At 36.2% G+C, this 15,851-nt stretch overlaps 2 protein-coding genes across 7 annotated transcripts in view; both read left to right on the top strand.

The window, feature by feature from the left end:
* Positions 1 to 12,707, top strand: part of LOC136803469 (puratrophin-1-like) — a 42,193-nt gene extending 29,486 nt beyond the window's left edge. For all 6 annotated transcript variants that reach the window (XM_067060204.1, XM_067060205.1, XM_067060208.1 and 3 more), the window contains 16 exons: positions 58 to 328; positions 1,029 to 1,134; positions 1,522 to 1,626; positions 2,081 to 2,197; positions 2,791 to 3,180; positions 4,756 to 5,167; positions 5,648 to 5,841; positions 6,431 to 6,624; positions 7,149 to 7,391; positions 7,704 to 7,863; positions 8,555 to 8,698; positions 9,018 to 9,095; positions 9,479 to 9,514; positions 9,919 to 10,053; positions 10,526 to 11,869; positions 12,566 to 12,707. In XM_067060204.1, coding sequence (XP_066916305.1) covers positions 58 to 328; positions 1,029 to 1,134; positions 1,522 to 1,626; positions 2,081 to 2,197; positions 2,791 to 3,180; positions 4,756 to 5,167; positions 5,648 to 5,841; positions 6,431 to 6,624; positions 7,149 to 7,391; positions 7,704 to 7,863; positions 8,555 to 8,698; positions 9,018 to 9,095; positions 9,479 to 9,514; positions 9,919 to 10,053; positions 10,526 to 11,869; positions 12,566 to 12,637 — 4,001 coding nt within the window. In that variant the 3' untranslated portion in view covers positions 12,638 to 12,707. The remainder of the gene's footprint in view (positions 1 to 57; positions 329 to 1,028; positions 1,135 to 1,521; positions 1,627 to 2,080; positions 2,198 to 2,790; positions 3,181 to 4,755; positions 5,168 to 5,647; positions 5,842 to 6,430; positions 6,625 to 7,148; positions 7,392 to 7,703; positions 7,864 to 8,554; positions 8,699 to 9,017; positions 9,096 to 9,478; positions 9,515 to 9,918; positions 10,054 to 10,525; positions 11,870 to 12,565) is intronic.
* A 1,304-nt stretch (positions 12,708 to 14,011) lies between these two features.
* The window catches only part of LOC136803473 (uncharacterized), a 29,764-nt gene continuing 27,924 nt past the window's right edge, over positions 14,012 to 15,851 (top strand). The window contains exons 1-2 of the mRNA XM_067060213.1: positions 14,012 to 14,146; positions 14,493 to 14,647. Coding sequence (XP_066916314.1) covers positions 14,107 to 14,146; positions 14,493 to 14,647 — 195 coding nt within the window. The 5' untranslated portion in view covers positions 14,012 to 14,106. The remainder of the gene's footprint in view (positions 14,147 to 14,492; positions 14,648 to 15,851) is intronic.

A 15,851-nucleotide genomic window follows, 5' to 3' on the forward strand; every position in this document is an offset into this window, starting at 1 on the left:
GAAATGAGGTCAAAATCGCGAAAATCTGTCAAAAACAACTTAAATACATTTTTTTAGATCTGGACAAACCCTCTACTTCTACCATGAACAATAATAACAACCGCCGTGAATCCATCATCAACATGGAAGAACTTGCAGCCAAACCCATCCTCATCTTAGATTTAAATTTCGAACTCTTACACAATCAAGTGGCGTACCTCCCTGGCGCCCATGATCGTAGGGGCGGACCAGTCATCTTCTTTGAAACAAACAAATCGTGCTGGGAAAACACAGATATGGATAGCGGAGAATTGGCTAGATTACTGATTTATTATTTCAAAATACCAAGGTAACTGTCGAAAATAGTTACAGTTGACTCTCTCTAATTCGAACTCGAACGGGGAATCTTATTTGTTCGAATTACAGAGAGATTTGAATCGTAGAAAATATTTTAAGAGGGTTTCTTCTTGGTGGGGACTGCAAACAAGTTCGAATTATAGAAAAATTCAAATAATAGAAGTTCGAATAAGCGAGAGTTTTCCTATATTCCGCTAATTTAGTTTTTGCTTCTGCGGGAACTGTCGAAAATTTGAAGGAGCATTTAAAAATCGATTTCTAGAGCTCAAAATATTCAATTTAAGAATAGAATGATGAACACCATTCATTATCCATAGTCCCCTAATGCATTGCGTTTTAACCGTTGGTAAATATAAGACTGGTTAACGTTATGCAAAGTACACCCAGTATACTTTCTCCAGGGGATATTAACCACAGATGCCTTATATAAAACACTAGATAGAGCTCTTCTATCTTTTCCAAACCAAGACAGGTGAAGAAAGATAATCCGCCATCTTTTCTGAAAGTTGACCTCAGTTCGGTACCGGCAATTCGTTCAATCACAACGAAAAACCTGCATGGCTTGGAGCGAGGAGGCGAGAGTATCGCCTTGAGCGTTGAAAATGCCGGCACCGAACTGTGGTCTACTTTAGCTATCAATAGATCAAAGTACTATCTCAAAATGCATTTTGATATTGATGTTTCCTTTACAGAGAAAGCAGCTCGAGTTTAGGCTGTTCGCTTGTCATAGACGCGCGGAACGCTAAACAAACGCGCGATATCTTACAGTGCATTGGAGAAGCTATACTCATCTTTCAGGTAAGGCCCTTGCGTGACATACAGTATTTGTAAAAGCATTGTTTGGGCTTTAAGGACTTTGTTTGTATGTAAAGAAGGCTGGCCCGGGTAAGTAGGATAGAAGGTCATTTCATTATAATTCATTAAAAGTTTGAAGGGTTGTGGCCGGTCAAAATTACATTAATTGCAGAGGTGTGTCAAATGATAATGTTCTACAATTAACTTTTGTCATTTTAATTTTAACTGTAGAAATAATAACGAGAATCCCTCCCATAATCAAAAGTTTGAGTTTCTTTTCTTTTGCTCTCACGCTTAAAGATTATTTGGTTGAAGTTGGCAAAAAGAATCTTCATGTCTTTTCAACATACTAGATATTATGGTTGGTTAACTTGATTCTATTTTTTACAGGAACAAATACCTGGAGCTGTCAATATGGCTCATGTTTTAACCAAGAAAGATTCACTGATGCTTTTACTCAAAGCTTCCAAAATCAAAGAAAATCTGAATTTTGAAGTGAGTATTCCAGCCTTTCTATTGTAATTCAGATTTTTGTGTGTCATCAAAAAATTTGGGGCTCTATAGTACAGTAAGAACTTTTACGTCAGCAAAAACCAAATTTACTACATCCACATTTGCGTTAGCAAAAGCCAAATTGGCGTCGGCAATAGCTGAATGCCGACGGAAGTTGGAAAGAATGGTATTTTTTCGTTGGTTCTATCACTGCTTTGGGTTCAGAGAATCAAGAAAAGTTAAAGAAGTTAAGATTTTTCATTATTGGGAAATCTGTGAAATGTTCTGAAATTCCAGTCTTTCATAAAGTAAACAGAAATCAGGGGGATATCTGAAATTTCGGCAAAAATGCAGTGAGGGTTTGAACTTCCAAAAATAACCTCAACAAGTCTTTTTAGTCAAAGAAAATAAAAATCCACTTTGACGTTTATTATTTCATATTTTATTTAATTTTTAGTTTCAATTTATATCATCGTTGGAAAAACTTACGCGTGAAATTTCGATAGACGAGCTACCGACAGATTTTGGTGGTAATTTGTCCTATGAGCATGAGAGATGGATCAAATTCCGAACTGTAAGTATAATCGTGAATATAAACTGAATTTGCTTAAAAAAAGATTTTTTTGATTACATTTTTGCTCAAAAATGTATTTCGTCACATATCAAATTCATTTTAAAGATTTTGTCCCTCGCATCAGTATATCTTTAAACACTGTCCAGTCTGTATCCTGTCTGTACAGCCCGGCCTTGTCAAATACTCTATATTTTTATGTCTTAGTCTCAAAGGTCAATCTAAGGTCCCAACCAAAAGTGTCAATGAAATTTGAATTTATATATACAATCGATCGGGTTTCATTCTCTAATTCCATCATATAAAAGGAAGTCTGTTTTATAGACATTCAAAGACAATCTTTACGAGAATAGTGTTAACAATAAGTTAAATGCATCAAAATATTTGTCTTTTCCTTCAGACCACCTAGGTCAGCTCTCAAATATATATTATTCCAATTTTTCTGTAATTCGAACTAAAATGTTGGTTCCCTCAGCTGAAAAGTGCTTTAAATTACTCTCTGTTATTCAAATCTTTCCCTAATTCAAATTAAATTTTTGGTTTGTTGAAGATCGAATTGACTGTACATACTGTACATACTTTCTTTTATTTTTTAGAAAGTGGAACCTTTTATGACGGGCTGTCGTAGTGCTGCAAAACACGCTTTACATTACATCAAAGAACTCAGCCGAACCGATATGGGCTCCACAGTAGAAGAATGTGAGAAACTACTGGACGAACACAGGCTAAAAGTCAACGAAGTTTTAGAAGATCCGAGGCTACAAGGACTTCGTACCGAGGGTAGAAGCATATTGGAACGAATTAGTTTCGAAGAGTTTAACGCCTACCATTTGACTGATGATTATAAACACACTATTGAATGTTTGAATAGACTGCATAACCAAATGACAAAAGTATTTGATAGGCTACAATCAATATCGGATAGACGTCTTCAAAGTTTGGAGCTGTGCCTTAAAGTTAGAACGTTTGAAGAACACAGCTCACAGGTAATTAGTTTCTCACCGTTTTAATTGTTTTATAGCTTTTTTTTGCTCTGTTAGCTCCAAAAACTAATGGTAGTTACGTCTCTTTGCCGACATGTCGACAGCAAAATCTATTTTGAAATAAGTCAATACGCGTTTTTCCTGGGGTACGCTACATCTAGCAATCTATTTGTGAGCTCCAATAGTTATAACCGGGATTTTTCCTGTCACATAAGGTTGCTGTAAATTTGTTAAAGGTATTTTCCGTTGTATCATTGTCACTTTTTGTATACTTTAATTCAAGAGGTAGCGAGTACCTCGCTAAAAGCCGGGATTTTTCATCTCGTTTCTTAGTGAGTTCCACTTTTTATTTTCGAAAAATAGAAGCCTTTCAAGTGTTTTGACGCAAATTCGATTTTTTCGCTACTGCAGGAGCTTCGAAAGTTCAAAGTGACGTCAAAAGATCGAATGTTTAGAGCCCGAAAACCCGGGCTCAAAACATTCGAAAAAGTCGCAAAGTGGAATAGACGTTAATTGCATAAAAAAATGCGGGTGACGTCTAGCATGGCTCGCACCCCCCCCCCCCGCCTGAGCGGGGGGAGCTACACCTCAAATTTGCCATATAAGAGGTGGGAGCTGTTTGTTCTTCCTGACAGGCGGGGGGAGCTCTATCTTGGGGGGGACCTGCATAATTTTATGTAACTCTGGGGGCTAAATAACACTTCCTAAATATTTTTCTTTACTGTTTTTAATTTCTCTAAAAAACCTTTATGTCTTCATGCGAAGTGTGATCTGATCCTTAGAAGTGCACACACATGTAAATAGAGCTTTGGAAATCCTTGCAGGGTTCCCAACGGTCAGGGAAAACCTGGAAAACCTGGAAAAAGGACTGCTTTTAGAAAAAGTCAGGCAAAACCTGGAAAAGTCAGGGAATCTGTTTCCAGAATGCCTTGAATTTGATGATTTTTAGCCAATCTAGGAATCTCCTCTTTTCAAAATTTTTCTTGTCGGACCCAACCATGGTGGGTCCTCCAAATAATCATGATAATTGTCAGGGGAAAAGGGTGGATTTTTTACCAAAAGTCAGGGAAAATTAATCTTGGAAACTGCCTCTTGGCACTATTTCAGAGGGCAATTTTAAGAACTCAAGGGTGCATAAGTTGTATAATGTTAAGTTACTACTAGTTTACTTTACTGTTTATTTACTTGTGTTCTCATTGACTAAATGGTAAAAATTCACATTGAAAAAAAATTATATATCAAAAGTTTTTCCCCTATTATACTGGGACCTAAAATTTTATCAGGCTGGGGGGACCTTGTTCTTAGGGGGGACCTAAATTTAGCGGGGGGACCTAGAACCCCAGTCGGAGCCATGTCCTAGCATAGGCTATTCAAGAGGGTGCTCAGTAATATAATTGGTAAAGCAGTATCATACTTTGCAAATTAACGGAAAGGCTTGTTTCCCGATTCTCAAAGTTTCTTGCTTTTCGAAGCATTTGTCAGTTGGTTTTCTAAGTAATGCCTGAAATAGCAAGAAACTCTGAGAATTTATTTTCAAGTAGGAAGTCCCCTTATATGTTTTCTCATCCTTTTTTGTAGGTGATAGCTTGGATCAGCGAAGAAGGCTTACCACCTTTACGCAAAGAACTTATTATCTCAGACTCACTGGACAGCGCTGAAAAACAAATAAATGAATTTGAAACCTTCACGGCTGATGCTGAAAAACATCTGGATAACGGTCAACAATACATTGAGCTCGGTACTCAATTGACCACCATTGAAGATTTGGAGAGTGATCGCCAACTTATCAATGAAAAGTTGGACGAATTACGCCATCTGTGTAGCGAGTATTCGGCAAAATATGCAGAGCGGTCAAAGAAGTTGACTCAATGTGTGAATTTTCATCAATTGTTGAAGGCTGCTGAACAATGGTGGATGTCAGCTATGCAGTTCATTGCGAACATGAATTTAGAAGATATACAAACTCAAGGAGGAATCGACAGGCTAAAAGGTTTGTTAGTTTGTTTAGCAGTGTCGGATAGTGTCAATACTTACAGTTAGTGGATTAATGTGGATTAATTTTTCGATTTTCGCAATTTTTAGTCATTTTCGCAAATTCATTCTTCGCGAAAAATTTAAATTCAGTTTTTGCCAAAGCTTCTAGGGAAATGTAATTAGTAAAGAAATTAGGCGAAGAACCGATTCACGAAAATAAATCGTACGAAAATTTTGGATACCCAATAGACCTTTTCATAAATTACTTCACAAGTAATATTGCTGTGGTAATTGACTCCCAGATGAGTTCATAAGAAGTGTACTCTATTTATTAAAGTAACACTGGAAGCCTCATGGGGTTCGATCACATTAGTAATTAATGGTTTTAAAACGAGGCAGTCGTTGTACTTAAAACAATTCATGAAAAGGCTTATTCCGGTTAAAAAGTCCACGTAAAAAAAATATATCCACTTAAAATATTTCATCTTACATACAGGTTCATTTGACGAGTTCACTCAAACGCATCCGGAATTCGAAGAAAGCAGGGTGATCAAGATGACGGAACTAGCTCACCATCTTGGACACAATCAAGTGACCAAAGCTGAACAAATGAATAAGAAATGTTCCGATATCAAAAATATGTTGGAAGCTAAAAAGAATCAAATCTTGGGAGCTGAGAAACGGATACAGGTGAGATGGATGGAAAAGTCTTCTTCACTTCTCAAGAGCGAATGGGCTGTTCCATTCAGTATTCATACAAGGGGGGCTTTACGTACCTTTTCAAGTCAAAAAATAATTCTTGAAAGTGTGTAAAATTTGAAAAAAAAACATTTGAACAATTCTTCTTAATATCTTGAAAAGTCTTTACCCTCTGAAAGCTGTAGAACAACTTTTATCACCCTGGAAAATGAAAAAACTGTCTTTAGACCCCCCCACCCCTGGGAAATTTTTCCACCCCCTGCATGGATATAAAATGGAATTACCTAATAATTTTTTCAAAGATGGTTTCTTAAAGACAACTATTCAAAACATATATGAATTTTTTCTTTGCTTGAATTTTTTTGATTTTGATGTATTCTCTAGCAAAGTAGAGCCTTATTTTTCAAATTCTCCCCTGGCGTAATACCATGGTTGACCTTCGCGGTCTCACTAGGCCTCAACCAGGGGGGTCATCTAAAAATGCTTCATACGGCACTGCTATATAGAAGATCATAACATAGAGTTGAATTTCTTATGTCAATTTTACTTAAAAATCCAATCAACTTGATCTCTTTTCTAGGACAATCGTAACTCGTTTTTATACAGCGATAACGATGAAAATTCGAGTGGATTTAAAGAGGATGATTTATCGACTGAATCGGGTGATCATGAAAGATATTATGATTGCGTCGATCGTTCTCGAGGTGAATCGGTTGGTAGTGCAGAACTCGACGATTCGGTGATCATTTACCGATGGAGAAATGATGATGAATTGTACGTATCGTCACTTTTATCTTCCCGGGCGGGAAAAACTTTGGTCACTCGGAAAGATTTTACCTGCTGGCACACAACGTCGTTTCAACGTTTATCTAACATCCACAGCATCCCTTTAACGTTATATGAATGTTCAAATAGCGTTGTTTGTCAGCTTTGTTTTCCAAATTTAGTTCACGTTATTTTTAATTCGTACAGTTTCAGGCTTTTAACAGGTTTTTTTGTTGCTTATTAATAAAGATTTTAGTTTGAAAATATCCTGCGACCGCCAAATTAATTACCACAAAAACACAAATTAATTACCCACAAAATTGCCTTGTTTAAATAGTGTCAACTTGGTTAAGGCACTTTTCACCAAATTTATTTCACGTATTTTCAAAATTTGTGCTGTCTCAGGCTTTTAAGCAGATTTTTTGCTTATTTAATGAAGGTTTTAATCGAAAAATATCCTGCGACCGCCAAATTTATTACCCACAAAATTGCCTACTAAAAGAGTTGATAAAACCCGTTTTATCTCTCTTTAGATACGATCCGAACGATGCAAACCTTGTCATGTACGATTCCACGATGTCACCAAGATTGAGAGAACGTCTCCAACATATTATGAATGAATTGATTTCAACCGAAATAGACTATGTCGGATCGTTAGAATATATCCTGGAACACTATTTACCTGAAATGCAAGGAGAAAATGTTCCTTCATTCTTGTTGGGCAAAAAGAATGTTTTGTTTGGTAACATTGAGAGGATCTATGATTTTCATAAAAGGTGATTACTGTTGGACCATATTTAGCTCAGCCTTGACTGCTTTTCTTGATTTTCAAGCTGGACTGTTCTGTAAAGTATCTATTTGTACTGTATCTGGATTTCGCGTGCCTTTGGCAATGCTATGACAAAAAAATTAATGAATTCTCTACTGGAAACTCTAACAAAAAACCTTTTTGGTTGATTTGTTAATGATTCCCTATGGTCTGCTCAATTTTTTCACTTTTCATTTTTTTACCTTTTTCAAAAAGAAAAAGATACGTATGAGAATATTGCAAACTTATGAAGATGACGAACTCTTTTTTTCTCCCATAGGTACTTTTCACAAGAGGTGGAATCTTATCGTCATCAACCACTCCACATTGGACAATGTTTCTTGAAATGGGAACGGCAATTTTATTTGTACGCACTTTACAATAAAAACAAACCGAAAAGCGATGAATTGTGGAATGACTACGCCAATGCGCATTTCATGGTAAGGTTTACGTTGACGTCTTATCGAAATTTAACTATAGTTTTTAACGATTTTAGATTATTGTCTGAATTGAATTCCAAAGTTAGAGTGCGACCTAGCGATTATACCTCACCGAAAACCTGGATTTTTCGTTCCGTTTCTTTGTGTTCCACTTTAATGATTTTCGAAGAATAGAAACTTTTTAAAGTGTTCTAGTGCAAATTCGATTCTTTCCCTACTGCAAGAACTTCGTAAGTTCAAAGTGAAGACAAAATCGATTGTTTAAAGCCCGAAAACCTGGTCTCCAGACATTCGAAAATTTCACAAAGTGGAATAGACGTTATTACGTAGAAAGCCGTCTAGTATGAGCTATGTGACCTGGAACGTCACCCAGGGTGATAAAACGTCGGGCTAGCAGTGATGATTAATTTGCATGGGATGTGAACCCATAACATTACATTCCGGTAAGGAATCGAGAGTACTAACCACTCCAATTTACGTTAACTACAGTTGCCTCTCTCTAATTCGATCTTCAAGGGACTATAACTTTTCATCGAATTAGAGAAAGATTTTGAATTAAAGAGAGCATTTTGAAAACTAGTTTCCGGCTGAGGGGACAACAGTTTTTAGTTCGGATTACAGAAAGATTCGAATTATAAAAGTTCGAATTAGAGAGAGTTGATTGTATCTTTTACTTTTATAAAACCTTCAGAAAAAGATGAGAGAGCTGAAGGACAAACTAGACTTGGCAAGTTATCTGATCAAACCAGTACAACGTCTTGGTAAATATTCTCTCTTGTTGGAAGACATGATCAAGTGTTGTGTTGAACAAGATCCAAGACTCGTCGAATTAAAGGTATGTTTTTTTTACACTTTCTTTGTTTCAACCGAAAATATTTGTTCAATTTCGCAGAACCACCTCGAAACCATATTGAAAAGGAGTACCATTAGATAATTTATTCCCAGTACAAATGAAAGGTCTCTCTGTTTTTGGACCTACCTTGAAAATTTACGTTCGTTCGTTCGTTCGTTATAAGTTTTTCTCGGAATCAAGACGAAGTAACCGTCTGCTCGATATCCATGCCTTCTAATGATACCCAAGCTTGATGAAAATAAATCTTCAATTTTTCAGTATCACAGATAATCATGGAAGATTTTATTTTATTTTCTCATAGAAAGCGCATGATTTAGTGAAATTTCAATTACGTCATGGAAATGATTTGTTGGCAATGGATTCTATCCGATCTTCTGATGTATGATAATTTCTTTCGTTCATTTAAAAAAAGTGTAAATTCGTCTATTTTTTACTGAAAATGTGGAACGTTTTAGTGAATTTTTAATATACTAGGCAAAGGTTTACGTACCGTGTATCCCAAAAAAATATAAAGTAAAATCCTCGAAATCCATTCTGCAACTGGGCTTGGGATAATTGGAATAAGATTAAGATTCCCTGTTAAATCAATAGATATTTAATTCTCAAGATGATTGAATAGGCTTTGAGATTGAAATATTAATTGTACAAGTCATAAGATCTTCCTTTATATGAAAATTTGTACGTTTTTTTGGCACACTGTATATTCCGTCTCGTCATTAATATTTTTATTTTTATTAATTTCTTACTTGCGATTGATTTTAGGTCAGTATGAAAGATCAAGGATGTCTCATACGACAGGTTAGTAATGTTACGTTTTTAAAACGTTTACAGTAGAACGTCCAAAATGTTTTCAATATCAACCCTTATATCCTAAGAACACTATTACGGTTTGTTGTAATCTGAATTATAGAAAATCATCGCGATTTTAAGTTAGCTAACAAACATGTCTCCATTTATCGATTGATTTTGAAATTTAAACATCACCCAACGTGACGTTTCTAGCTTTCCGTCTATATTAATCTCCCATTGTAAAGTTTTAGTCGAATATTTTATTACTCGAGTGTTGAAGACGAGAAAGACTTGATTACATTTTTACTCCCTTAGTCACGAGTTTTATTCTCAAATTTCTAATTGGATTGGATCCGTACCGTCTAAAAGGGATGAAAAGCTAATAATTTTCTTTACTCCAAATATTTTTTCAGGCGGATTTCACTATCGTGAGTGGCAGACGTAAGCAGGAGCGTCGTGTTTTCTTGTTTGAAGATTTGTTGGTGTTCGCCAAGACGAAGAAAACGAAAGGAAAAGGAGACGAATTCATTTATAAACAATCAATCAAGGTCAGTATTATAATTTTTTTGATTTCAGCAAACTGTTCTTTTAGTTTAATGTTAATGAAGTTCCTTTGATTTCACCCTACAGTCTACAGTGGAGCCTCTATAACTTGAGTGTCTGTTTAACTCGAACTAATTTTATGATCCCTCCAGTCAACCATGTCTTGTAAAATTCACCCCACTACTCGAAGTTCCCTTCATTCGAACAAGTTTGCTTTCCCCGTTCTCTTTCGAGTTCTGGAAACTCCACTTTATTTCCACTGTACTTTTCCAGTCTCCATTGGTTCGGAACTCGGTTCTTGGTGTCACCTGAATCAACCAATTTCTACTGCTTGATGTTACTCGTAAAAATTTTACCTTCCTGTGTGTGTAAAGTAAGGGAGAGTAGAATGTTTTCCACATGTTTTCCACACAGCTGTGGCCTTTCCCTTCTCTTATAGTTATAGATCGATGTTGAATATGTCTTCTTTTTTCGTAGATGGTTGATTTGGGATTAACAGAAAACATTGGTGAGAGTGGTTTAAGGTTTGAGGTCTGGTACCGAAGATGGAAGAAGGGCAAAGCCACTGAAAGCTATATTCTTCAAGCGCCATCAGCCTCAGAAAAAAATGATTGGACTCTAGCCATAAGTCAAATTCTATGGAAACAAGCTACAAAGAATAAGGAGTACGGGCTAACGGAACAATCAACTGGAATAAGTGTTGAGAGCACGCCGTCATCAGTATTCTACGAACCTTCAACGCCCACCCAACATGTATACACACGCCGAACGCCCGTAGATGTTGGAAAACCTACGATCATGGATGCACCTCACAATAAGCGATTATCATGGATAAGCGCCGCTGAAAGTTCCGGTAGTTCAGGAGTTCACGATCTCGGAAGCCTACCGGAGGAGAGTTACGGTGCACCATCACCAAGAGCACACGAAAATGGTTTCTTTTTTCGCGGAGATGTCGATCCTAAATATTCTTCTTTGCCTCGCAAGAAGGGCTCGTTGGGTCAAGTTAATCAAGCGACCAGTCGCTCTCAAATTTTGAGTGATCCATATGCAACAGCGAATGTTAATTTACGAAAAAATGGGTCATCGAACAGTGGATATGATGGTAGTTTTATTCGTAATAATGTTTACAGAAAAACATTTCAACCTGATGGCGTAACCGTTAATGGTGCTAGCACGCCCATACGTCCGCCCCGTACGAAAAAAGGCGCCCGAAGGCGTGATGCTTCCGCGAACGGGCGTTACGCAACGCAACCTGTTATCTTGCCGAGTAATTACGATCTAGGCGGTTACGGCCCTCCGACCAGCCATTGGCCACAGAAGATGATGGATGTACGATCACCGGCGCAATCGGAGATGAACTCGCCACTCGTCGAAAAGAAATACCCATCGTCACCAACATCGAAAACCATACAAATTGCACGAATGTCAAAATCCATCACTGATTCTGATTTGTCGGCAGCCGCAATTGAAATGAATAAAACGAGATCAAACTCCTCCAAAAGCGAAGGAAGCGGTGACGAAACTATCAAACGAACTCTTTCAAAATCCTACACCGATCATAATCTCTTGGGACGACAATACAGTAAGTCGGTAAACGACAGTTATGATTCGTTACCGAGAGATTTCACTAAACGACGATCATCGTTTAATAAAGCAATGAACTCCCCCGACGCTCGTTCAATAAGTGTCGACGAGCGAGATAAACATCGTCGGGCATCTCGACAATTGTCGTTAACTAATATCCATTGTTCGCCTACCTCACCGACAACCGAGAAATCTAATTTGGAATTGTCTCAACAATCACTTGTTAGTCCAAGATCGGTAAGCAATCTTTAATTCTATTTGGATTTATTTATTTGCTGATATTCCACTCTATAATATCTTTCAACGATTACAAAATCACAATCAAAATCAAACCTTTTTAAAGGTTTGTCCGCTGCAATTTGTGTTTCCCCTTCCTAGACCTCCTAGATTTTATTGATGTTCTTGATAGACAAAAATTTGACCCTGTAAGATAGCAAATCTGAAATCATTTTATATACTCTCCTGAAATATTGCATGAACGGTCAAATATCGAACCATGTGCACCTTTTTATCTGAGTTAATCCCCAGGGCATTAATATCATAGAATTTCTCAGTATAACCCTCCTCCTTTCCTCGAGGGGCAAGAAAATTTTGTAGTAATTGTAGTAGTCTAGACTGATATTATCCCGTAACAATTATCGTATTATCATTTAACACTCATATTACTGTATTACACTGATTGTAAACAACTCCAGTCTATAGGCCTTTTCACAGTCGCAAAGCGTAATGGGTAATCAGGACCACTGCGCGCTAATGACGACTTACTCTTGGTCAAAAGTTTTGAAATTTTTTGAAGATTTCTGCGTCTAACCAACGGGAAACCGTTATCGGGGCGCAACCACTCCTGATTACCCATGATCCATTTCGACTGTACAATGGCCTATTGTAGTAGTAAATCGAATTAATCAAGTACATGCCTTTTTTCCTTTTTAGGAGCGCAAAACGAACAACAGTCCCTTATACAATTTGAAAGCAAGATTTTCCAAATCGTTGTCTGAAATGTAATGAATGAAATGATGTTATACAAAATACAAGTTGATATTATGAAAAAAAAATCAAAATGTTTTCTCCAAAATGTTGTATATATTATCTAGTAATTTAATCTATTATTGAATATCATATTATATATTTTTATACCATTAAAATATTCTTATATATATTTGTTAAAATAAACAGAGGAATTTTTTTATTATAAAGTATACCATAGTTGTTCATACAGAATTTTTTCAAAAAATTTGCTTCAAAGTTCTGAATGTACGTTATAAAAATGACTTTCATAATATATGACGAACAATAACAATAATTTATTTTAGTCTTTTTCAATTTTACACTGAGTGACAGAGTAACTCGTGGTATATTCGATTTTTAAGGGAGATCCGAAAACTTGTCGTTTTGGATATAGATTTGTTGTTTTCGCCTATTCTGAATGGCAGATCTTTACAAAACCACAAGTAGTATAGACTATAAGCCCGGGGGGGGGGGGGGTACTTGGGCCCTTGAGGGTACCTTTCTTGGTAAATAGGAAAAGCTCGAAATATGGTCAAATTACAGTTGACGCTCTCTAATTCGATCTTCAAGGGGAATAGGCGAATATAGGAGCTTATCGAGTAAGGGAGCGTCGTTTATGAGAGTTTCTTGTTGACAGGGACTTTAAATTTCATCGAATAAGGGAGCCTATCGAATAGTAGAACGTCGAATTAGAGAGCGTCAACTGTAGTCCCAATTAGGATCTTAAATTTCAGAACATATTTTTTTTTGTTCCTCCTTTTTAGTCCCGCTAAGGGTCTGAGGATCGAAACTCGGACGGCACATAACCGTCAGCTCGCAATCCCGACATTATGGTTTTTATTGATTAAGAGGGTCTTACGCGACTTTTCCTTCCGTTCAAAACTTTTTGAACGTAAGCTAACTCTACATAAGGCCTTAAAACACTACGTAAGCTTAGGGAAATTCCCCACCCTTTAAGGTCTTAAAATTTTACTTTACTTTTGGTTTTTGTATTAATATCCTCCTCCGTACTTTGCTTTTCGTTACAGGGAAAAATTATTACATAGCAAAAAATAGCATCTACGATAGAGAGAGTACACTTTCGAACGAAATGTAAAATATTAACTTGTCGATTCCATTCCAAAGCAAATAGGAACTGAGAACTAGATTATTGAAAAACTTCTTCAGGTGGCGGTAACACGTGAACATGGGTCAAAAAGCGAATCAACTTTTCTGGTAAGTGAAAATATTTTATGATCATTTTATATAAATTTTGATACTCCGCTGTCCTGGGACGTCCTGCTTTTGCTATTTTTCCCCCACTTTTACAACTTCACAAAACAAAATTTTTGAACACTGCATTGTCTTCTAAAAACATTCGAAATCCGAACAGTAAAAAAGATTTCAAATCAAAACAAAAACAAAACTGTGATGAAGAAACTTCTGTTTTGAAAATTGGATAGGATTTTTTTTGAAACTGGATAGCAATGTACTTTGCTTGTAAATTAGCATCGCTGTTCATATTAGGTAAGGCTGCTTTTTCTTAAGTTTGCAAATAAAAAAGATTCTAAAGTTTTGATTTTTTATTTGAGATGCTTTAAATTTTTGTTTCGGGCTGTTCGGGGCAGTCTTTTGGGATTTTCTTCAATTTTTAAAGGAGGAATAATCGAATAATTTGAAATCTTTAGCATTCAAAATCAATAAATTTGCCGCAGAGTTTACCAACTTAGTTAAAAGATTCTCCTTTATGAAGCAACTAAAATTTAACGAGGAAAAGAAGAGTAAAGTTTAGAAAGCTGTGCTATTTATTATGAGCTCTTTTCATTTTGACAAAAGAATAGTAGATTAAAAGATTTTATTTTCTTGGGCTCAGGATTAAGCAATACGTCAGCATTTGATTACAGCAATCGAAGGGTGATATGGAATCCACGTTTTACCAATCCACTGACAGATCCAGATTTCAATGATTTTGATAAAAGTGGTTGGAATGTGGTTGCCGGCGGTAGTGGAGAGTATATTCACCACAAGGTATTGAAAATGCTTGGTTTAAAGAACTACAGTGCTGAATTGACACAATCTAAAACACTTACTTATTGACCTACTGCATTAGTACTATAATACAGTGTGTGTCCGTTTAAAACACGAAACAGAAAATCCTCTAATTACACTTTTTATGCCCTCAAGCATATTTTTTTTTGTTTCGTTCCTTTAAATCATTTCAGACAATTCATTTTGAAATATTCCTAAGCTAAGGCATACCATGAAGGTAATAAAGATAGATGGAGAGTCAATGCCTTTTGTTCTATTCTGATTTATCATCGGAAGCAAACAGCTGTTTGGTTGCTTTGGGAATAAGATGATTAATTTTGGGTATACTCGCGGGAATATTTGAGATGAATGAAAAGACATTACATTTTTAACAAGTATATTGAAATATAATAGCCTTGTCATGAAAAATTAAAAAAAACTTCACATAATAAGCACAATACTCCAAACTTCTAGGGGAAGCTGCCCATAAAGCCATCGATAGATTTAAAAAAGAATTACGTGTTACGATTAGGAACCTTGTATCGATCATTTTGTCAGAGTATGAAAACCGCTGCCCCCTTAGACGTGAAGATTTTAAGATAAGAAACTTTCAATGATAATGTGATGCGACTCTCAATGTTCACAAAATGCCAGCCCAAAAATGTATCCTTATGAAATCAATATATTCTTTTATCCTTAAATCAGTTGAAACTATTTCGAATCGCATTTTAACTAAGATTTCTCGCAAAATTAAGTTTTTCAAAATAAACGGACCAGCCTCTTTCTGTTCTTATAAAGTTATGAATTGATGTTTTTTGCTTCCAATGATGGTACATCAAAGAAAAGCCACTTTGAATAGATTTATAAAAGATTTCAACGACCATTTAGGTCATTACCGAGACGTTTTCTCTTATTCTATATCTTTATTACCTTCATGGGCATACCTAGGTTCCAAACCCAACTTAAATACTTCGTGCAAAAAGTCTTGAGCATCACTGAGAATAATGGGCAATTTACAGTTAAAAAGCCCGAAAGCCCCTCAAAAAGGCAATTTTAGAAGGTTCAGTTTTCAAATCCTATGATTTTGATATTCTTGGCATACAGTTGACGCTATCTAATTTGACTTTACAGGAATTAGATTTTTATCAAGTAAAGGAGAGGATCGAATAGTAGAGCGTCGTTTATGAGAGTTTCTTGTTGACGG

Source organism: Clytia hemisphaerica, unplaced genomic scaffold (assembly GCF_902728285.1).
Source record: "Clytia hemisphaerica strain Z4C2 unplaced genomic scaffold, Clytia hemisphaerica genome assembly, whole genome shotgun sequence".
Lineage (NCBI taxonomy): Eukaryota > Metazoa > Cnidaria > Hydrozoa > Leptothecata > Clytiidae > Clytia > Clytia hemisphaerica.